Below are 21,931 nucleotides of genomic sequence, written 5' to 3'. Positions count from 1 at the left end.
ATCGGCATGCAAAGCAGCGCGCAATCATCAAACACTCTGTTGGTCTTCTGGCCCCCCAGACGGGGGTATGGTTTGAACCTAGGGGTCCATCGCCTATCCGGTAGAACCCGTGAACGTTGTAGTTCTGTTGTATGTGGATACACAAGTTTAACTGGCAGATAGGGAACAAACTGTCTCTAGACGTTCTTAACACAGCTCACGATTTATATCTTGAGCGTTTCCAAATTCTCTGCGTGTGTCTAGCAGTTTCTTAGTCTCGCACTCGTTCAGAAGCAATCGGAAAACCCACTTCTGCTGTCAGGGGGATGGAGTCTTGCGTTCCTCTGTATCGAACCAGGGAGTTCCTGAGCAGACGGTTTCGCTCCTCACAACAAATTATGCAGGTGCCGTGTTGCGTGGAAGGTGCTGATTGACCCTGTCACTGCGCCTCCTACGTCAAGTGAGAGAAATCGTGCGACGCTCGGGTGTGGCATGCCGGGTCGCTCGACGATTCAGTGCTTGGTGCCATCAAGGAAGCGCCAGATAACAGTCCATCAACTCCCTGGAATGACGACTGAAGCAAATTCCTCACAGTTGAGCATGAAACACCTTTTTCACGGAAGCTGCTCTGCGTCGCAGGATAACTTCGACAATTATCTGGCAGGGAGCTGTTAAGACGGAGAATACCGAAACATACTCTGTAGGGTCCCACTTCCTAGAAGAAGTGGAAAACGATTCGCGTGAGGTAAAAGTATCGGGTGCGCCACCCAGTTGCGCCGTTTTCGAAATGATTCTCTATCTACAAAATGTCATCCAGCATCTGGTGAGTGAGATGCAGGCAAACGAACTGTGGCTATTTTCTTTCTTCAGATTAATCGACACGCACATTCTTGCCGGAGGGTAGCTTTTTATACAGCACACAGACAGATGATGTGGTTTGTCTTGCCTGTTGACAAGATCTCAAGATCTCACACCTACTTACCTGTGGTGTCCACTCGGTAGACATCACGGAAAGGATCCGTGCTTTTCCTCCAGTTTGGGCACTTACCGAAATGAACGCCGTGGCGACTGCCTTGTACTGCGGCAGCGGGCAGTGGGCCGGGTTCGGTGGCAAGCGAATGCGCGCAAACTGCGGATCACTACGGGTGTCTTGTTTTTTCCGCCAATCGATATGGAAGAGGCATTGTTTTTATCCTCCCTGCATGCGTTCTGTTTGTCGTGTAGTCTGTTGGTTCCTTCTTAAACTCCTGGATGACACTATTCTCACGTCCGTCTGGCAGCAGCTGGAGTTCGTTACTCCTGCTTCGCTAGCCGTGCCTGCGGTCAAAGTCGTCCGGAGCTCCTGCAGTTCGTAGTTACGTGAGAGCTGCAGTTGTCGTTGTGATTTCTGTCAGTTTTAGTGAATAAAGATATGCTCGAAAGATGGCTTGACAACATTTTTTATGCTCATGGCCCGTCCTTCGTTTTTCGTTCCTTCTCACACATCAAGCATGATCAGCCGTGCCGTTTCTGCGTATCCAAACGCATAGCATGTCTGAACACTTGTAAGGGTCAACGGAGAAAGTTGCAGTATCGTCTACTCCTTCAGTTGGGGAGTAAGAGATGTTTCGTGCTTCGAAATACGACCTTAAAGTTCTTGGTCGCGCCTGGTGTAACTTTTCTTCTTCGGTGGGCAATCTGCATTCAGCCACAGACAAGCAACATATATTACCAGACTGTCAATTGGGGTCATTTCCTGCGTTATTGCTAACCTCAGGAACCTCATGGCTGATTTGCCTGCGCGATCGCGGCTTGTACGGAACTGTCAGAAGAAACCACCCTCCCTAATTCCTCCCCTTCTTGCAAGCCTCAGATCTGTGGCAAACGCCCTATGCTTCAGTGATGGGCGGGCATCGTGAGATCGCTTGAATGATATACTCCAGGGGCCAGCTCGACTTACGTGGTAGGCCGCCTGCACTCTAAACATAGAGCTTGTTTAAACTCAACAACGGTGTGGCACTGGTACATGCTTCGCTTTTGACCCCTGGAGACCATGGACGGTCAACACTGCCCGTACGGGAATGTACCGCCCACGTCGCATGAAGCAACGATGCGTAACTTCGAAAACCCGATGATAACCGCTACAAATCGTTGTGAATATGTGTTAAGAGCCTTCACAACGCCTACGCGCCCTTGTGCCAGCCTCATAACTTCCGAAGAACTAGAATCATACCTTCATCTTAAACAGCCCCTCCCGGCATACCTGCAGAGCTACGGCCCCGAAGCATCCCCACTGCAGGTATGATGACGATCTTACAGAAACGTCTTTCACCAGTTCTTCTTTTGGTAATAATGTAAATTACTGGCACATTTCTGAAATGAGTGCCCATTTTCCACGATGTCAGTACTCGTGTCCCCCATGCAGCTGCCGGCAGCTATATCTGACGCAATTTTTTTTGGGTGACTCTTTGTCCCATTTCTGGTTTTGGGGAAGCACCAGACTACTCGTTTTGTGCTATCGTCTTCTCAAGGGCAACACCGTGTGCAGTCGTGCGAAATCCAATATAATGCCTTTCCATCAAATAGGGCAGCATGTTCCACTACTAGTATCACTACTCGGGTAATGCATATTTTTCGCATCTTCTCTGCTCCCTCAGCATATGGTATTCAAAAAGTGGCAGGCACATGACCAGTGTTATTTGATGCCAGAATATGTATCAAGGCACTGCCCATGCGTTTCCGGTGTCTGATGTGCATCTCCAGGACTATGTTCCAAGCAACAATCTCACATTGGATTCATCTGGCAGCATAGTTCCGCCAACCCTGGCTGCCACGACAGAAGAAATTCGGAAGGCTGAAAAAAGACAGAGAACCCTTTGCTGCTGCGGGTCGTATGACGAGTAAGCTCTTTACACGAGGAACTTTGACCGCAGGTTACCGGGTATGCCTGTTACCGTCCGGTCGAGCGGCGATAAAATACATTTCTAGGGAAGTGACGTAGCTGTAGACTACTTCTATGTGCTCTGTTCCAGACGTTTATCCGTTGCTTTTCGAGAGCCCCTTTTCATGCAAATGGTTAGGCCTTCAATGCAGCAAAGCGCTTAAAGTGGTGCCAGGGTCGTCTGAGTCTTCGCAAGTTTTAAAGCACACCTCTGTTCCGCCATTGCATTACAGGGATGTCTTCCGGAGTACAAATATTGGCTAGCGACTTTTCACTGCTCTGTGACGTAATAGAAAGTGGATGTTCCGCGTAATGAGTTTTTACGGATGACTCTTGTAATAGGGAATGCAGCTGTAGCATTGTGCGCAGCACAAACACATGCGCCACTGCGAAAAACTAATCGACGCACAGAGACAAGCACGTTTGTCTCGTGCCCAAAATGGTGTACCTCTTGTAAACACACCTAGATTTTCTCTGACCTTTTCAACTACGCATGTGCATACATATGCCTAGTGTCTATCAATTCCGTGCGCACTGCGAGTTACGCGAATGAAGGGAAAAGACCAAGCCGGGAACTGTAGATCGCATTTTAGAGATTGGGGGCGTAGCCCTTTGCTTCAGAAAACGCACACTGGTATGTCGCTTCCGATGTGGCAAAGCCGAACCCCAAAATCGCTTGTTTAGTCAAGACCTTGAGACTTGTCTAAAATATTAGAGAATTTAAAAGCACACATGCAAAATGCTCTCAATGTATGCATAAACAAGCAGAATTGGCGAAAAAGAGACAGAAGTCATCAGTCGAATGCGAGAAAGGGCCTCTGTCCACGCTCCGAACATGTATTCTCCACGAATGTGATTCACTTCTTTCTTTCGGAATGCCCCAGAAACGCACAGCGGTCCCTTTTCGCAGTATCTGTGCCACACGGAAATCCCCTTCACCTTCTGACTCATTCCCGTGCTCCTCACATCTGCCTGAACTTGAGTTGCTGATCAGTTTTTTTGTACCTTATGACGAAGAGATGAAATTGCAATTTTCTATCTGGAAACTCTGACAAACCTGACGGAGAGAAGCAGTTACATTCATGCCTGCAATGCCTTGGGCCTCACGTCTTCATCTTTGACTAGGCGAACAACAATCTGAGGCGCAGGCGCTGTGGGAATTGGGCCCTTCTCGTAGAGGTATGACACGCCGATCGCGAGTTGGTTGCCGCTCGGATTGAAAGCCAAAGCCGCCACACTGCGACGCATGCAACAGATTTGCCACAAGAAAGCCTCACCTTTTCTTCTTCGAAACTTAGCATAGAGTCGCCTCCAACTCACACTGGAGTGTTTAAATAGACATATGTGCAATTTAAGCGTATCCTGTTCCCTGGAGACACATTCTTGTGCGAACGCCCCGGTAGGCGTGGTCTACCCAGAACTCGGAGGCAGTTTCAAAAGGCAACGGCAAAGGCCGAATAAGATACTGTAGAGAGTGCCTATCATCGTTATTCTTTCCCCTAAAACACAAGTGCAAACATCTGACAGCAAATAAGAAAGCTCTTCAAACGTGGAAAATGAGTCCGTGGAAGACGTGATGCAATTCGCTATGCTTGACCCACCTTGTGGGGAAGGCAGGGAGACGCCACAGCCGCTTCTTGCTTTGGCCGTCCCACACGGAGACACCTCCATCTGACCCTCCTGTCGCGAAAGTTCCATACCTTGGAGTAACGAACATGAACAGCACAAAATATCGACTTGGTAAAGCAATGCTTCTTGTTTTACCAAGCAAGCGGAAGGCATACAGAACACACAAACAGGTCACTGTCACTGGAACTCTTGCTGTGTGCGATATAGTGGATCCTGTTTGAGGGATAGCATACAAGAAGAGGTAGAAATAGCTGCAGGTCACATGTGACGAGAAAAAAGAAAAGCGATCTGTTCAAAGCTAAAACGGATTCTATCATGCAAATTTTCGTTCTACCTCCTGTTCACGGTTGATATCTTGATCCCTCAAACGTGTTCTCTCCAAAACCAGCCTCTGCGGCAAAAGAATTCTTGGCCAGAAAAAAGACTCGAAAAAACAAGAATTGTGAGCTTACTGTGGATGGAAGGACAGGGCGTTGACGGGACAAGCGACTTCGCCCGTTCCCTCTGCAAACACGAGGACAGAGACTCGCACTGGGAAGACGACAATCGCACTCACACCTCCCCAAACTTCGAGGAAAAACTTCACAGAAGACGAAGTGACATTAACTCCGCTGCCACTGTTTCTCTCTCAGAAAAGGCATTCATCAGATTAAACACACCCACGATAGCTCCCACATATGCAAATACTCACCTGGGTGTAGATACGCACACTCATGTGCATGCACTCAGACACACCGTCCGTGTATGGAGATAAGATGACTCGGAACACAAAAACACAAACTAAACGGCGTCTGTTCCACATAGAGGTCACCCCGTTGCACCATTTCTGACTCCGTCAATCGCAAGATCATCTGGGTCTAAATACCGCACCCTGGCGTCGAATTGTAACACTGGAACTCCATGTTTTCCCTCATATTGCCACCTCCTTTCCACATCGAGATTCGAAACCCATATTTCGCACCTTTCAGACGGTGGCACTTGAACGCATATTTCTTGGACTGGACCTCGGGGTTCTGCACGCGCAGCAACAGGAAGTAGGGACAATTAAGGAAAATAAAAAATCAATGGAGCGAGAGGAACTCACGGCAATGCCGGAGAAAGAAAAAGACAGTGCCACTTCTGTCGGAGCCTGCTCACGGAGGACTGATACACACAGTTCACGGCAAATGCGCGACGTAAATGGAACAGCCAACCGAACCGGAAAACACAATTTAGAAAAACTGAGTCACAGACCGATGAGCGGACTCTCACGCATGTAAAAGCATTGCCACTCAGGGCGTCGCCTTGATGACCAAGCGGCTCTCCCAGAAACCAGAAAAAGCGAAGAAATACGGAGACTCACCATATCGAAATATTCCCACGCCACGCGGCCTTCGATGGAAGCCGCAGCAAACCCCGTTCCATTCGGGAAGCACCGAAGGCATCGAATTTGATATTTCAGAATTTGGCTGTACAAACACTCAGAGCACACGTCGGCGCTTGTAGAACACACCTGAACATGCACCAAAAGACGCCCGGAGTTTCACCAACGCAGAGCACCCGAGACATCAATCAGTCGACGCAGAAAGACGCCAAAGTCGCACGAGTGCAATGAAAAAAACAAAAATGCGGCTCCGTGAGTGAGCATGCACACCCACCACATTGGGAATCAATATTATGCCGAGAAGGATCCAGGACTACTCTAGTTATCCTTGGCCCTCACACCTTTGTTCGGATTCGAGAAGCCAGCAATATTCTTCACTGAAACCAAACTTTTGCAGAAAATGAGACAGCATTCAAAATCTTGCCTCTCTCCATGTCGTAGTGGCCTGAGAGAGACTGTCACTCGCCTTCAATATCTGAACCAACAGACCGGCGCGTTGTGCATACCCCCAAGAAAACGCTTATGAGTAATCACGTCTGTTGACTTCGCTCTTCGCCTCAAACCTGCCGTCTTAGAACATTCTCGGATATTCGCTTACTCGCGGAAGTCGGGAGAGGCCAGACCTTGAGGGCCTTGACGCAGGTCGTACACGTAGGTCTGAAGCGAAAAAGACCAACCTCGCAACGCTGGCTGCCAGAAAGGGGTCCTCCAAATAATCAATCAGTAGCCAGTAGCCTCAAGATTTGAAATCAAGCTAGTACTTAATGAACGTTTCACTGTCCAACCCAGAACACAACTGGAGTGAAAACAGATACTTTGAGTTACTACCACAGAATCAAATGGTCCTAGGATATATGAGATCGCGGTAGTTCTTGAGTAAGCGACTTTCGGACCCCCACTATATTCATACAAAGAAGTAACAACATCCTCCGTACATTGCCGGCATCAAGAACAGTGAGATTCGTTTTTCGTGCTAGATCCTTCAACCTGTGAACATAAGGAGACCTACGCGCTTCTTCGAGTCCGCGACGGTCAAGTACGTGTCGCTGTTGTCCATTGCAAACGCCTTGCCGTGCAGCTGAGCCTGGCAAATCGGCGCGCTCTGGGGCATGCGCGGATCCCACGCTTTCACGATGCCGTCCCAGCCGGCGGTGTAGACGAGATCTGAAAAAAAGGCCACAGCCAAGAAAACAAGGCTTACGAACTAAGAAGACGGAAAGGGCGAGAAGGGTGCACAAATTTCTCGGTAAGAAACCAAAGAAACATCGCAGGGGTTCTACTCTCTTCGTTGCCCAACGCAGACACCCCCACACACTCGTACAAAAGACACACATGCATGCATGCAGAAGGCATTCGCTGTTTAAGTTCCTTTGTTTCGTTGCTATGCGAGCATACTTGTCGGCACGTGATATCTGCAGTGTTTGACTGCGCCGGTGTGGGACCCGAGAGAGACAACCTTTTCCGTCTGCAGGTCGCACAGCGAAACTTGTTTGTCCAGGCCGCCGATGACGACCTTCGCAGAATCCCCCAAAAAGCACGCATCCAAAAGAGGCATGTCGAACTCGAACTTATGCAGCTGCTCGTTCGCGTCCACATCGTATATCCTCAGAGTCTACAAACAAGAAAGGTCACACAAGGAAGTGCTCCTTCAAGACCCAGTCGATGCTAGCATCGCTGCCTCAACCTACACTGCGACCTCCCATCCCGAGCGAGAGACACATATCCTGAATATATCCATACAAAGATGCGCATTTAAAACAGTGTAGAGACAGACGCACTTTACCACGTTGTTCACCATCATCCTTTGCAGTTGCATATCCATCAAATATGTAGGGAATTTTATTGCCTTTGAAGTTGAGAGAACGCCAGGAAAAACAATGGTCTAGGCGGGGACGACTCTCGTCCCTATCCTTCGCTCCTAGAATGGTCCACACATCCTCTTCGTCTTTCGTCTGGTGAACAATCTGTTCCAAACGCTGCCAGCAACTGCCACAGAGACCGGTCCACGAAATAGACAACTACGTAGCTGTCAGCTGCATGCATCGGTCCCTCGCGTTGCTCCCAACCTAAATAGCAACACCAGGGAACACATATCGGAAGAATGAAACGCTATGGCAGGGAACCAGGGTAGAACTGTTCTTTTGGCTTTTCGGCTGTCTCCCATCTGTTTTTTGCCGAGAAAAGCCAATCTCCAGCTTCTTTCTTCTGAGTTTCCAGTCTCCGCATTCCTCGTACCTCTCCCGCCCTTCTCTGTACAAGTCTGCGTATGTTCCCGGTACACCTCTCAGTATTCCGGAGCCGTGCGTGCACAAAACTAACCAATTTGTGGTACATTCACCTGCGATATTCAGACTGAATGCAGACACAGAAACGAAGCTCCCGACTTCGTCTCTGCGGCTCGCCACCATTTCATTTTCTACAGTTTCTCAGATGCCTTCTCACCTTGTCCCACGATGTGGCGGCCAGGATGCTCTTCCCGTGGCTGGGAGCGTAGCAGAGAGATGAGATGCTGTCTCGCGGCTCGTGCCGCAGATCGATAGACATCTTGGAGATAAATGGAGGAAAATGAACTCACGAAGAATACAGAGTGCCACGGCTCGTGTCGATGGAGGCCGGTGTCAGCGCACTCGCGTCAGGAGAAACTTTCAGAAGACAGGAAATCCAGTCGAGAGACACACGCGCAGGAGTTCGACGAACAGTCTGGACTTTGCAGCGGCGTGACTGCACCGAAACGCAGGACTTGCTTTTCGTTCACCGCTTGGACAATCCTGGATGACACGGAACTCGAAACGAAGTGTACGTACACCCGGCTTGTGAGGACCAAAAGGCACGGACGCAAGGCAAGAGGAGAACCGTTACCAGTTGCAGAAGCAGGAAAAAGACGACAGCGTCTGTGGAGACTTACGCTGTGAAAACTGAGACAAACGTGGAGACGATACGGCGAGAAACAAGAGGTCGAGTAAGGAAACGTCGGGCAGGAAGTTCGTCAGAGGCGGTTGCAGAGAAAGAGACGGGAGCAGCAATACAGGAGAAACATGGAGTAGAAAGGAGGCGATGAGGCTGAAGTGCAAGAGGGCAAAACGACGGCAAGACAATACTACGACAGAGACTGAGCAATGACGGACTCGCAAGCGACAATATGGCCGTTTCAGTGGGCGGAAATGAGGAGCCGCTCAGGAGAGGCAGGGCAGCGAAGGCTGGCAAGGCAGATGGTGGAACAGCCACTTTTCTCTGGAGCAGAGAGAGCACCTGCTTCCATTCTTTTTGCTGCTGCGTTAGCGATCGGTTCCGCAAAGCCGGAGGTTTGGAGCCAAACGATCCGCGAAGACGGCAGAGTGCAAATTCGTAGAAAGCCAAGTGTGGTACCGAGTGCAAGCTGGTTCCTTGTGTTTTAGAAGCGGAGTCCATGCATGTGCACGAACAGCACCCAAGTGCAGACATGCAATCAGCGTCTTTTCGCGGCGTTCCTTTGGAGAGGGCATTCTCACCTCGAGGCGATAGCAGCCAGACCTGTTTCGAGAATCGGAAGCTACAGACGCGGAAGTATAACAAGAATCAACGATGTGCCCCCAAACCCTCGCACACAAACACACATCCGTCGCGCCCGGGTTCCGCATCGCATTTCGGTTTCTGAACCCTTTTCGCGCGCGCTGCCCGTCCGATTTGGGTTTCTTAGCAATTCCAGCCTCTAGCGCTCCGTCTCAGCCTAGAGACGGCGTTTGTCTGGCAGCTCTCTATACGTCGTTTGCACGCTCGGGAGGCGGCGGCTCTGGCCGGCGCCCTCTTGTGGGGAGTCGCGCGACAGCTGGGGTCGGATCGCATGCGCCAGCCTCTCGGGATGACGCAGGCGTCATCCACAGCGTTTCTCTCCAGGCGGGGAAGAGGCGACGAAACTGAGGGCTGAGGGTGGAAGGCGGCGCGAAGAGGCTGTGCGCGGGACCCTTTTCATGCGCGCTGTTGTCTCCCTGCCGCCGCCCTCGTCTCGTTGCCGCAGTACCTCCTCGCTTCCTTTTCAGTTCGGACTCGTCGCTCTGTTCCTTCTCTTTCTGCTTCGTGGCCGCGGTGTCGCCTGGTGTTTTCTGCCCTTCCTTTTCTTCGCGACAACATGGGTATCTCTCGTGACAGGCGGCACAAGCACCGCCGCACTGGTGGGCGGATGCCTGTTCACCAGAAAAAGAGAAAGTTCGAACTCGGCAGGCCGCCCGCCATGACCAAGTTGGGCCCGAAGCGTGTTCGCCCCGTCCGCTGCCGCGGAGGAAACATGAAATACCGTGCTCTCCGCCTCGACACTGGAAACTACTCCTGGTCGTCGCAGAGTAAGTTCAGCGGAAATCGAAGCGAGGCCGGAAAGAGGGGAGAGGGCCAGCTCCTGATCGTGGAAAAGATTGCATGTCCTGGCAAAATGTGTGGGGGAGGAGCAGCAGAACAGAATGACACTTTCCCTTTTGTTCCCCAGTCGCTTTCGTGATTTGTGCCCTCGGTGTCACCCATTTCTCCCCAACTTGTTGCCTTCTCTCCCCTCGCCACACCATGCCCGCAAAGAAGGTGTGGGAGACTGGCAAAAGGGCGACCAGAGTGGCGGCACCCGCAGACAGAAAAGCTAGGGGGTTCTCCTCAGCCTTTTCATCTTTTCGCCATGCCAACAGCCGTTTTCGAGCGCTTAAATCCGGTTTGAGGCTCAGCGGCAACCACCGCCGCAGAAGGCTTCGAAGGACTCAGAATGGCAGAGGATTTCTCGCCAGAGTTCTTGTTCGTGTTGTGATACATTCTTTCCGTGAGCCATATGGTAGACTTCTCTCCGTTGTCTCTCGTTGCGTGTCGCTCTTTCGCCTGTCGCTGCTGACTGACAAGAACAAAAGCTATGAGGAAGACATTGCATGTGACAATGTGAATCTCTCTGAAGGCGGGAACCGCAGTCGGGCAGCGGAGGGAGACAAAGAGTGTATCAGAAGAGGCGTTTGTCCTGTTCGCCGTATTCTCTCACTGCCAATCGGTGTCTACCTCCTTTTTGTGGGGCGACAGCGGAAGGGTGGAAGTGAAGAACACCTCTACTTGTGTCCTCATGCATCCCTCCATCTCAAGATCTGGATCTGTTCCGTTGTCGATTTATTCTGTCCTCAGCTGGTTCCTCTTTCGTGCTTCATGTGGTCTCATACGTCGTAGGGGGGTTTCTGCGAGGGCTGATGCGTCTGGCTTTCTCCTGTCGCGACGCCCATTTCGGAGCGATGATCTATGCAAGTGACAAACCGTCTTGAGACCCTCGGACGTTTGTGTATCGTCTGCACTGCCTGTGTTCTTATTCTCGTACGACATCCTTCCATCTGCGATGTCAGAGGGTGGCGGCAGACGAACTGCCAGTGGCCGTGCCGTCTCCCCTTCTCTCCCCGTATATGCTTGCCGGTCGTTGTGCCTTTTGCGGCCAGAGGATGACTCTTGAATTAAGGGGTTTGTCAGAGGTCCCTTCGGACTTTTGAAGAGACAACTTCAAATCCAATTGTTACTGCTGACCAAGGCCGCCTGCATGTGCCAAATGTCGCTCTCTTGGCAACAGTCGCTAGCCCGAGGGATTGGGTTCTTGATCTCTTGGGCGCACTGCGGTGCCACCAAATGTATCCACATTTCCAGCAATACGTCTGCATGTGATGAGTCGCTTCATCTTCGTGTCTTTTTCGCCTATATAAATGCATGTGTGTCTTTGAATATCCGTTGTACGGTGTTGGTGCACTGGTGTGCGCAGGGGATATACATATATATATGTATGTATATGTGGAAGCATCTCCAGAACTGGGGAGCAGTTTGTATGCTGAATGGTTTCCTTTGTGATTTGCGTGTTGTTTTCAGAGATCGCGAAAAAGACTCGTCTGTTGGGTGTCGTATACAACGCCTCCAACAACGAACTTGTCCGCACGAACACCCTGGTGAAGAACTCTATCGTCGCGATTGACGCCACTCCCTTCAAGGCCTGGTGTGTAATGAAACCATCCCCCGAATAGAAATCTCTTCCTCTGTACCTCTGTGCAAACGTGACTGAAAACTTCATCAAAGAATGCATTTTCATGTCGAGGCACCTGTGTCGTCTGCGACTGTTCGGAAGACGACCGCAGAACTCGGCTGCATCTACAGCCGTAAACTGTGCAGATACTTTTTCATTTCTCCCACACCTTGTCTCAAATGAAGAAGACGGGAAGAGCGATCCAAGGATGATATCGTTTCAGAAGGGACCGCCGGGTCTCGTTTCTGTTGAAAACGACATCTCAAGCTGGAATTACCGACTGAAGAACAGATCGCTCAGCAAAACAGTTCCTCACGTGGGAATGTTACCGTCGTGGCTGTCAGTTGCGCGCCACTGGGAAAGTGTTTTTTCGCGAGTGAACCGATCTCTGCATGCATCAGAATTGGCCATGAAAGCGGCGATACTCATTCCACTTTTCTCGAAGACCGTGGTTGTGGTTTACGTTCCACTGCGTACAACTTCGCTCCAGGGATGAGAAAATCGTGTTTCTTTTCCGATCGGGAGGCCGAGGTTCTCAACCTCTCTTCCGTGCTGCGGAAAAAACATGACTTTGCTGGAATTACCGACTGATCGAGAGCAATCACTGTTCCTCAGCCCTCTCATTTCCCGTGTATGTCCTTCATGTGGGTTTCACACACTCACCGCTTTCGTTAAAACTCGGTCCAGAGACGTTCGGGGGACACCAAAGCCGTGGTTCTTCGAGGTGTGGTAGAGCGCGGCTTGGCAATTCAAAGCTACGAGTCTGGTCGCGTCATTTTTTTGTCGTGCGCCCACAACATCTCCCAGGGAGCCGATAAACTCGCCTGCAGGACGCGTCGGGAAACCCTTGGCTGCATGTGGTTATATCTTAAGCTGCATGTTTTGGAAAACCCAAATGTGTGTCGTTACGTACCGAGAGATACACGTGTTTATCTGCGTGTGTGGCTTGTGAGTGTACGTTTCTTGCTGACATTGCGGCTGCATTGGATTTCTTTGCAGGTTCCGCTCCTTCTACGGCTTGGACTTGGGAAAGAAGAAAGCCGGCCAGGAAGAAGAGGGCAGCAGGAAAGTCTCCAAGCACACTCTCTGCCTGCAGAACAAGCACCGCCAGCAGGGCGTGCCGAAGCTCGACCCCCTTCTTGAGGAACAGTTCAACACTGGACGCCTGCTTGCGTGCATCAGTTCTCGCCCTGGCCAGTCCGGGCGCGCTGATGGATATATCCTCGAGGTGCGCATTGGGTTTGCGAGGAAGCCGAAAAGAAAAATTCCTTTTTGCCCTAACGGTCGCTAAGCTGGTTTTCCTCCGTTTACTCAGCACCTTTAGTAACTCTCCACGGTCTTCAACGAGGGGGACAAGTGGTGTTTTTGTGTGTCTAGTGGGGGCAGCGCACCTGATTGGAATTTCTTGGGTTTTCATGGATCGCGTGCGACTGTGAAGGCTTTTCTCTGGAGAAGTTTTCCAAACAAGCGCTGCCAAAACTGAGGCGTTCCGTGAGATTCTGCGGGGCGCGTCTTGCATGCTTATGTCGACGCCCCTTCACAACTCTCGACATTCTTGCTTGTGTTGGGTAAAAGCGAAGTCATGCCGTAGCATCAAGCCATGCACACAGTCGATGATTATTCCCTTCATTTGTGCATGTGGCGACCTTGTTTGCATTTGTGTATGTGTTTATCTGGATTGGATGTTGTCGGGAGATATTGGACAGTCTCGAGATCGAGAACTTTTTGAACTGTGGGTGGATCGTTCGCCATCTCTGATACGAGTGTAGGAGGTTTCTGGATTGCTCTCACATTCCATAGTAATCCTTTTCCGCCTGGTGCGGCGTATGGCCAACGCGACGGTGTCTCTTGTCCCGTCTTCTGTTTTCAGGGTGAGGAGTTGATGTTCTACAAGCGTAAGATGGACAAGAAGAAGCACAAGTAAACGACGCATTAACGATAGGAAAGAACGCGAAACGGAAGACAGATCTCCTGTACGGAAAGAAGAGGACGCCGGTGTAACAGTTGCATCCGTTTCTTTGTACCGCAAAGAACTACTTTTTTCTGTCGTGGGGCAAATTCTGTTTCTGCATGCGTCTCCCCGCTTCTTGTCTCTGTCTGTTTTCTCTAGTCATCCCCTCTGTGGCGGAACAACCACGAAAACTCTTAATTTCTCTGTCGTCCGTACAATCATGTGAGGCGAGAGTCCTCCCAAGTCGGTCTCTCGACTGACAGCATCCACAGCCTACTGACAGTGATACAGTCACGCCGAACCTACCGTCTTATTTCGCCAAGACAAAGAGGAGAAACGCGCAGTCCAGCGCTATCTGGCTGAACTAATGGTGGGTTGATAGTTTTTTGTTGTCCCTTAATAATTTCGGATCCCTATCTGAGGTTTGACCTTTGAATTCTCGAGCGTTAACCCGTATCTATAGTTACGGCCCCTTCGTGGTACCCCACAGGCACGCACGCATCCAATTCACGAAACTGTTGTGGACACATTGGCATTGGTGGAGACGAGAAGTCAACCGTGGAAAACAACGCAGGAGGCCAGCTGCTTTCGAGTTTGATGCACACGAAGGTAGCAAGCTCTGCGAGTCTGACAAGGGAACAGTCACCAGCACGCAAATAAACGTATGTCCGTACAAAACTACGCATCTATGTATTACGTATATAGATGTGCCTGAACAGACCGGGACAGAGAACAATGCCGAGCACCGTTCCAAAGACGCGCGCGTGGCCGATAAAGGAGGACGGCTTTGACGCGTGATTCTGATAAACCTGTGAACTGTTTCTAAATTCAAAACTTTTGGCCTGCGTTCTGCGCTCCAGTACCACACCAGGGTTTTGCCGGCTTAACGCTTTTCTCGTAGTTGGCACGCATTTAGACCCCCCCTGTGTGTTTCGTCCCTAACCTTTCGCTTTCAGAATCACTTTACTCCTGACATCAGAATAACGGCAATCGAGCACTTGCGTGAACACTGTTTCTCGCAGCCGGTGGTCAACGAGGTCTCAGTTCTTTTGCCTGGATGCTAGAAGCCTCTTACGTTGTCAACGGGGGGGGGGGGCCTAATAGGGCGGATTTCTCGGCAAGAACACTCCAGCGAACACTGCAGAACAAAAACTCTGCAAACGAAAGATACGCAACATCGATCTCCTTCAAAGATTTCGTCCTATCTTCGCGTTAAGCGTCGTGTATTTCCACCGATGTACTGTGGTTTCCCATAAAACATTCACGACAAAGCACGCCACGAAAAAATCGAAGCAACACCTGAAAAACTGCTTTATGTTGCGCTGCCCTTCCGAGTCAGGGTTTCTTTAGTTGGAGTTCGAACTGGGGCAAGCAGAGACATGAGCTACACCTGCAACGTGGCTTGTGACAAACTACGGTTCGCTGTTCCACCACAGCGGTGCAGTTTCCAGTTCTTGAGAACTCATTCAGAGAGACACTGTGGGCGATCTGATACGCGGAGTCTCTCTGCCTCGTGAGAGAAATGAAATAGCGTTAGTTGTTAGGAAAATGACTTCGGATCCCCAAATTATTTGATATGATACAGAGAAGTTCTCGATCACCGGTCATGTGTAGAGACAGTATTTATTTATAATGTGACGACTACGATACACGCTGTAGTAGCGACTGAAGTCAGCATACTCAGTTAAAACGCTTGCCCAGCCACTGATTTACCGTCGAGTACTCTGTTTTGACTTTGTACCGACTGCTGATATTTGCATCTCTCCAATGCGCGTGTGAATCGTGACGGCGGGTTGGTACAGCTGGCAAGGTGTTCTGGAGAAGTGCAAACGCTAGCAAGAACTAAGCATGGTCATCCACTTTTAAAAGCACGTGAAGTAGGCTCAGTCTTGTTACCGTCGGAATAATATTTCCACTCCATAGAGAACGAGCGTTATGCACGCGAACGGTGTGGGGTCGGCATGGAGTGTTGGCGTCCCGATGAGGACTTGCGTTCAATACGGGGCATTGTAGGAAGTGCCATCGCCTATTTTTCTTATAGAGAACAATGCCGCAGCAATGGAGCTTGTTACTGCGTGCGAAAAACAGAGGTGTGTATGATGCCCCATATATTTATACGTACTTTTGTGTGAACGTATTTGAAGTTGTCTTTCTACCTTCCTGTATCAATTAGCATCTGGCGACCTGTGGAATCACCTTCCTCGCTCTGAAAAGAACGTATCGGCAAGGACTTTGCGGTGTCTTACAGCTGCATCTGACACCCCGAGTTCCTCGATTCGATGAACTTTTAATCAAAGAATCAGACAGGGTTCACTCCGCCGTTGCCTCTACGCCTCGAATTGCACGCCTGTCCACGCAAGCGGCACCTTTCCACATTTATAGAAGTGAAAACACTCGGTGAGCAAAAATCCTTTTTCTGTGCCTGCGGACCTTCAGAAAACCTGACACTTTGGAGCAGACAGTTGGAGAAAAACGATTTCTTCAAAGTGTCGTCTATATGCAACAAAACCACCAAAGAACGCACATACATATGTCCATACATATAGCAGCAGCAGAGTATACACATAAATTTACGTATGAGCCTGAAGACAGAGGTTTCAGAGCCGCTGCGGTTTGAGAGTGGACCGAGGGGGCACCCAAAAAGCCTCCGTTTCGTTTACTTGATGTTTTTCCCCTGGATGGGGTACGACAGTTTCTGTTCGCCCTGTGCCTTCAAGGCTACATCCATCTCAGCCATTGTCTGCTGTCCAGAGTAAATGTCGGCAAGGTCGGAGAACCAATTCAAATCAGAGAGCGCGGACTTGGCCGCCGTCTCGCTCTGAGAGGCCTCCAGCAAGTGATACGCATCAAGCCTGAAAAAACGAAGCAAACAATTGCACGCGCATTGATACAAAAGTACAGACGAACCTTTCAGACTCTCTCCGTGAACAAAGTAAAATTTTCCAGATAGCGATGCAGAGTATATGCATAGAACAAGACCCTCGTTTCTGTCGATCTTGACACCGCCCGGACACGTGATCTACGAAAAGAGACGAACAAACGAAACGCATATACCCCAACATATGTAAGAGGAACCAGACACATGCATACAGATACGCAATGACTGAATACATAGATGGCCTTTCTCTGGGATGAGTTCGCAGGCTGCCGCTGAGGAAAAAACATGCAAACATCCCGAATCGGAATTCTACCTCTTGGTATTCAGCGAATTCCGAACAGGAGTACAGTTGTGAACAGAATTGACAGCGTGGCACATTGATATCTATGTATCTGAGAAGAATAAAGAGGACCTGTCCGAGAAGAAGACGTGAAGTTATTTCAAGTGCAGTTTCTACACATATATTCATGTACGTATAACATATATATATATATATATATATATGTATATGGACCTGACCCTATAACAAACATCTACACATATCCACGCTTTCCCTCTGATTCGTTCTGACTGAATCATTCTGTATTTTCTGCTTCCTCGTTTTTTGCTCCTTTCGTGAGGCTCAACGAGTTTCACCCATCCTTCCACTTCGCCGCATGAGAGGCCTTGTCTGTTGCATACGGAGCTCAACACTTCTTTTCTACTCTTTTCAGGAAGAGAAAATCACAGATCACCCTTCTCTCCCCCTGAATTTATTAAGTGCCTAAGCACTCTTTCAGCATTGTTCCCCCGTATCTCTTTCTCTAGGTTTGTGCGTATCCGGTTACTTGAGCTTCATGAAGTCTTTCCACTTCATCGCATTGTAGTCTTTGTTGTGATACTCGAGCCTGGAATCCACGCCTTCGTAAATTTTCTCAATCGTCTCCACAGGGATCTCGAGCTGGTGACGAGCTTGGCCGACCTCAATTCTCTGCACTGGGCGCTTGCCGAAGAGCAGACTGACGGACGGGCATCTTTTCGGGATGAAGTTCAGCATTGTTGCGACTGCAGTCGACCGGACAGAAAACGAAGGAGAGACTAGACACGATCTGGGGAACGGAGGGGACACCTCAAAGTGAGAGGCGACGACAGGGGAGATGAGGGAGGGCGAGAGACAACAGAAACCCCGGCAACGGAGGAATTTGCCGGTTGAAGGCAAGAACACACCGAGTGGAGTGGTTCGCTTTTTGCAGACGCCAGGCGGACGTTCGAAAAAAACACCTCTGACTCAGCCAAGGCGGAAAGGAAGAGAAAGGCAGCTTTTTTGACAAGCACACAGATGCTTCTCGCGTCAGAGAAACGCCCCGGAGGAACGAGAGTTCTGGTGTTGCTCACATGCACGGGAGCATGCAAAAGAACGTAGAGTCTTTGCACCGCCAATCTCCAAAGGAACATTCCTCGAGAATGTCAGTCCTTCCATAGAGAAGAAGGACACAGGGAAGCGAAAAAAAAGCAAGGAAAAAAGAGTTCGTTGTTCACAATTTGATCCGGCTCAACTTCCGCTCGATTTTCGAACCGTCGTGGGACACAGCCTCAGCACTGTCTCATTTTACTTTGCGTTACCACACGGGGTACGCGCTCTCTGGTGTTTTGCACGTTTTCCGTACGTCGATTCTTTAGATCTTCTCGCTGTCGTTCCACGGGCACTCGAAGCGCGTTCAGGACGTTGCAAAGGGTGAGTGGAGCCGACACGTCCTGTCCGCTTTGCACAGAGAGATCCTTGCTCTTGCCTTCACTGCCATACATACCATGCACGCGTTCGCAGAAATCGGTATGTAGTCATTTCATGGGAACCACGATCAAGGCAATCAGCTTTTCGATGCGTGCCATGTCACTGACATGACAGGATTCGGAGCCATCTACACACCCACACGAACGTACCGCAACCGCTGTAATATGCAGGGAGCTGCCGTAACTATCAAACAGCCACGTAGAGAAGACGAACCCCGAAGCGAGTGCTGAACTAATTCTTCACGATGTTTGTCTTTTCACTCCGAAGAGAAGCATGGAGATTCTGGAAAGAGATCTAGCATGCTGGAAAGAGGCAGCCGTGAAGAGAAGCGTTTCTGTCAAGGAGTAAATCGACTCAACGTAAGTGGGGTTGCGGAGTTCTTCGACGATGTCCCGCGGTTTGCTTAGCGAAAACTGAATTTGGAATACAGCGGTCTTGGCTCTCGAGGATCTTTCTCGAAGTAGCTTGTTTTCTGACGTGTGGTCTGCGCCAAGAGGGGGGGGGGCGTACGTTGAACGAAGAGAAACTTTCGAATGGTCGCGAAGACTGTATCTTCAGCCAACTCCACTGACTGCTTAGGTATGCAATATCGTACACGTTTTCACCAGAAAGGCACATTCATTATTCTGATGTATACAGAGTTGTCGATCGCCATCGGTTTTCGAAAGAGACTTTTACACAGAGTGTCTAGATATCTCCTGTTCGACAGATGTATTTTACACCAAGAGTGTGGATATGCGACAGGAATTGCCGCAGTGAATATCGATCGTCAGAAAACCTTGTTCTATGAAGCACAATAACTACTGCAGGCGTACAAACCTTGCAGACGCATCTAAAAATGTATTCACCCAACCAACCGAGAAATGGCTTCCTTGATAATCGCATATGATAACCGCAAGTCTCTTTGTTTCTGCGGGAGAACATTCTTATTCTAGACCATCAACAGCTCGGGGCCGAAGCTGTTGTAGTTTGCTCCACCTGCTGCTACTTCTAATAGAAGATTATGTTCATGCTGATCGGGTTCAGAGTCAGACGAGGGACGCTGCCGAAGTCAACATCTGCAACGATTGCGCAAATTGCCTTTCGGCTTAAAGTGTTTTCGCTCATTCGACAACCATTGTCGTGTGTGCTACCTGTATGTATGCATCTGTGCCTACCCCCATATTTGTATATAGACAACGTACTCGTGTGCTGCACTCAAACTCCTCCAGCTTCTCGCCATCATCTCGCCGCGGGAGGTAAGCCAACAAAAAGTCTGCCACCTCAGAGCATGGTAGCAAACGCACGTCGCCTCTCCCCGAAAGGGTGAAAAGTTTGATTCCACACTTTTTTGCGCTTCTGGGTGCCTGGGCGAGGATACTTTTTGTTTTGCGTTTGGTTCACTCAAAACACAAAACTGCGAAGACTCGCGCTGAACATGTCCCAGATACATGACGCGCGTTCTCAAAACACGGGTCTCATAACGCTGATTTATGTCTCTGTTTTGTCTTTTTCGTGTGACGCAAACAACATGGGAAACTTTCATGAGGCAATCTTGATGCTCCCACTTTGCACCTACACGAATTTGAAAGCCGTGCATTTTTTTTCGCTCTTTTCAACCCTGATGGTTTGATAGCATAACACAGACATCGAAGGGATGTTCTATGATGCAAATTTTACAGCAGGGAGAGCTTCGGCTTCCTGCCTCCTACCATTTTACTGTCCCTAACTGTGTCAATTCTCCCCCGCCTTTAAAGTGCCGGTGTCCGAAATATGCTTGTTAGTTTTCAAAGAAGATTTCCGGGCTTTTCTACCTTATACCGATCCCGGTGTCGGGCTTCTTTGCAGCTCGCAATTCGTTCCCATCTTCGCCGTTTGCACAGCTCTGACTACGTCCTACTTCGCCTTTGGTTCCTCCTCCTTTCGTTGTCCTTTCTTTGCATTATGAACTCAATTAGTCGAAGACTAGGAGACTGCAGATTATGACACTGTGTGTAGCGTTTTTCAACAAAGACGTTCCGTGGCTGCTGCCTTACTCCTAACAAGCGAGGTGTCCCAACGGATGGGAAAGACAGACAAAGCAACAAAGACCAGAGCGATCGTGACCGCTGAGTCCTGGTGACAACTGCAATTTTTTTTCTACCTGCATCTTCGATCTTTTCGGAGAAAAAAAGACGAACAAACATGACAAAATCACCCTTCACTTGCCTCGTCCAGAGTGTGCTGTCAACCAGGCAGTTAACTTACAGCTCGTGACGGACAGTACCACGGTTTACTTGGTTTTTCCGTTTTCGCTGCATCTCTGAAGACTTGGTTATGACTCTTTCAACTCTCATCCGCCAAGCCGTCGTGTGCGGTCACTAATACGGAAGCAACAACTAGAACTTGCTGAGTCCTCAAAATGCCGCCAGAAATTCTGGTCAAGGGAAGAAGCGTGACGGAGCTTACGCCTTCTTCGGCTTCTTCCGTTTTCTCACAGAGAGCATCTGCGTCTCAGCCTGCTCTTTCGAACGCCAAATCAGTTGATTCTTTCGCTTCGCCTGAGCCTGGCCTTCTCCGTTCGTCTATAGCTTCGGGCTCATCGGTCACTGCTCTTTCTTTCCATGCGGCTTCTCTAGAACCACCACGAACCCAAGAGGCGAACTCTCAAGCGTTTTTTCACGATTCAATAGCTACATTGAATGAGGCGCTCTTCCAAGAGTCGCGAGAAGCTGACATTTCCCGAGTCGTTACCGCGGCTGCAAAGGCCCTGCAAACTTACAAAGCCTTTCCTCGCTCCTCCCATGAGACCCGCGCACATGCCCCGTCTGATCACCTTCGTAACAGAACGCTATGCCTTCAACATCCACCTAATCAAAACGATGTTGCCTTTCCCGACCTCTTTTCCTCATTCAAAGACACCATTCTCAGAACAGGAAACAAGGGCCTCAAAGAGCACCCCTTTAACCACATCGTATCTTCAAGTTACCCACTTCACACAGACGATCTTGAGCACTCACTCGCTACTTTTTGTCGTACATTAATTGTGGCTCGCGAGCCGGGGGCGTTTCTCTCAGTATCTTACAAAAAGCGCTGCAGCCCAATTGCTCCAGTGTCTCGGCAAGCGCGTGGGCCTGCCGAGGTTCTGGCACAAAGGAAGGGCTTTGATAATGCAGGCGGAGGGTTAGCTGCTGGAGAATGCTCGATTTCCTTTTCGTGCGAGAGAAGCAGGGGTCGCATCGTAGGGTTCGAAGCGAAAGAACCACGAGAAAGTCTGGCACCTTCGGGAGGACATAGTCCAGGACCGTGTACAGGCTTTTTGAAAATAAGCGATGAGCGGTGTGCTTCCGGAGGTACGCGGAACTGCGGAGAGAGCGGCGGATTTACATCCGCCGCGCGAAGAAGGTGTTGCTTTCAGGAGGATATCCCGGAGGAGGCCAGCGAGCGTTTCGTGCGTGTCGGTGGGTTCGGTGAGGAAACTGCTGTTCTC

The 21,931-nt window shown here is 49.8% G+C and overlaps 5 protein-coding genes across 5 annotated transcripts; 3 read left to right on the top strand and 2 right to left on the bottom strand.

Moving 5' to 3' along the window:
• The first annotated feature begins 724 nt into the window (after window positions 1-724).
• Window positions 725-2,002, top strand: TGME49_245480 (hypothetical protein). The gene has a single exon (XM_018780745.1). It carries the CDS (start codon window positions 1,391-1,393, stop codon window positions 1,727-1,729), a length of 339 nt encoding a protein of 112 aa, XP_018634883.1. The 5' UTR covers window positions 725-1,390; the 3' UTR covers window positions 1,730-2,002.
• A 9-nt stretch (window positions 2,003-2,011) lies between these two features.
• On the top strand, window positions 2,012-2,862 carry TGME49_245475 (hypothetical protein; the record flags this gene model as incomplete). Its single annotated transcript, XM_018780744.1, has 2 exons — window positions 2,012-2,257; window positions 2,722-2,862. The coding sequence occupies 2 exons, from the start codon at window positions 2,012-2,014 to the stop codon at window positions 2,860-2,862; spliced, it is 387 nt and encodes a 128-aa protein (XP_018634882.1).
• A 613-nt stretch (window positions 2,863-3,475) lies between these two features.
• Window positions 3,476-9,591, bottom strand: TGME49_245470 (mitotic checkpoint protein, BUB3 family protein). The gene is made up of 9 exons (XM_002366936.2): window positions 8,334-9,591; window positions 7,287-7,503; window positions 6,901-7,055; window positions 6,490-6,548; window positions 5,871-5,976; window positions 5,490-5,541; window positions 4,981-5,032; window positions 4,501-4,599; window positions 3,476-4,136 (listed from the first exon to the last, which is right to left on the bottom strand). Exons 1-9 carry the CDS (start codon window positions 8,433-8,435, stop codon window positions 3,980-3,982), a joined length of 999 nt encoding a protein of 332 aa, XP_002366977.1. The 5' UTR covers window positions 8,436-9,591; the 3' UTR covers window positions 3,476-3,979.
• A 162-nt stretch (window positions 9,592-9,753) lies between these two features.
• RPS8 (ribosomal protein RPS8) lies at window positions 9,754-14,605 on the top strand. The gene is made up of 4 exons (XM_002366935.2): window positions 9,754-10,207; window positions 11,733-11,856; window positions 12,883-13,111; window positions 13,754-14,605. The coding sequence occupies exons 1-4, from the start codon at window positions 9,997-9,999 to the stop codon at window positions 13,805-13,807; spliced, it is 618 nt and encodes a 205-aa protein (XP_002366976.1). The 5' UTR covers window positions 9,754-9,996; the 3' UTR covers window positions 13,808-14,605.
• Window positions 14,606-16,053: 1,448 nt separating this feature from the next.
• Window positions 16,054-18,064, bottom strand: TGME49_245450 (hypothetical protein). Its single transcript, XM_002366934.2, has 2 exons — window positions 17,540-18,064; window positions 16,054-16,686 (listed from the first exon to the last, which is right to left on the bottom strand). The coding sequence occupies exons 1-2, from the start codon at window positions 17,746-17,748 to the stop codon at window positions 16,491-16,493; spliced, it is 405 nt and encodes a 134-aa protein (XP_002366975.1). The 5' UTR covers window positions 17,749-18,064; the 3' UTR covers window positions 16,054-16,490.
• Window positions 18,065-21,931: the final 3,867 nt, after the last annotated feature.

This window comes from Toxoplasma gondii, chromosome XII (assembly GCF_000006565.2).
Source record: "Toxoplasma gondii ME49 chromosome XII, whole genome shotgun sequence".
Taxonomy (NCBI): domain Eukaryota; phylum Apicomplexa; class Conoidasida; order Eucoccidiorida; family Sarcocystidae; genus Toxoplasma; species Toxoplasma gondii.
The sequence above is the reverse complement of the archived record's forward strand: the minus strand, read 5'-3'. Positions and strand labels throughout refer to the sequence as shown.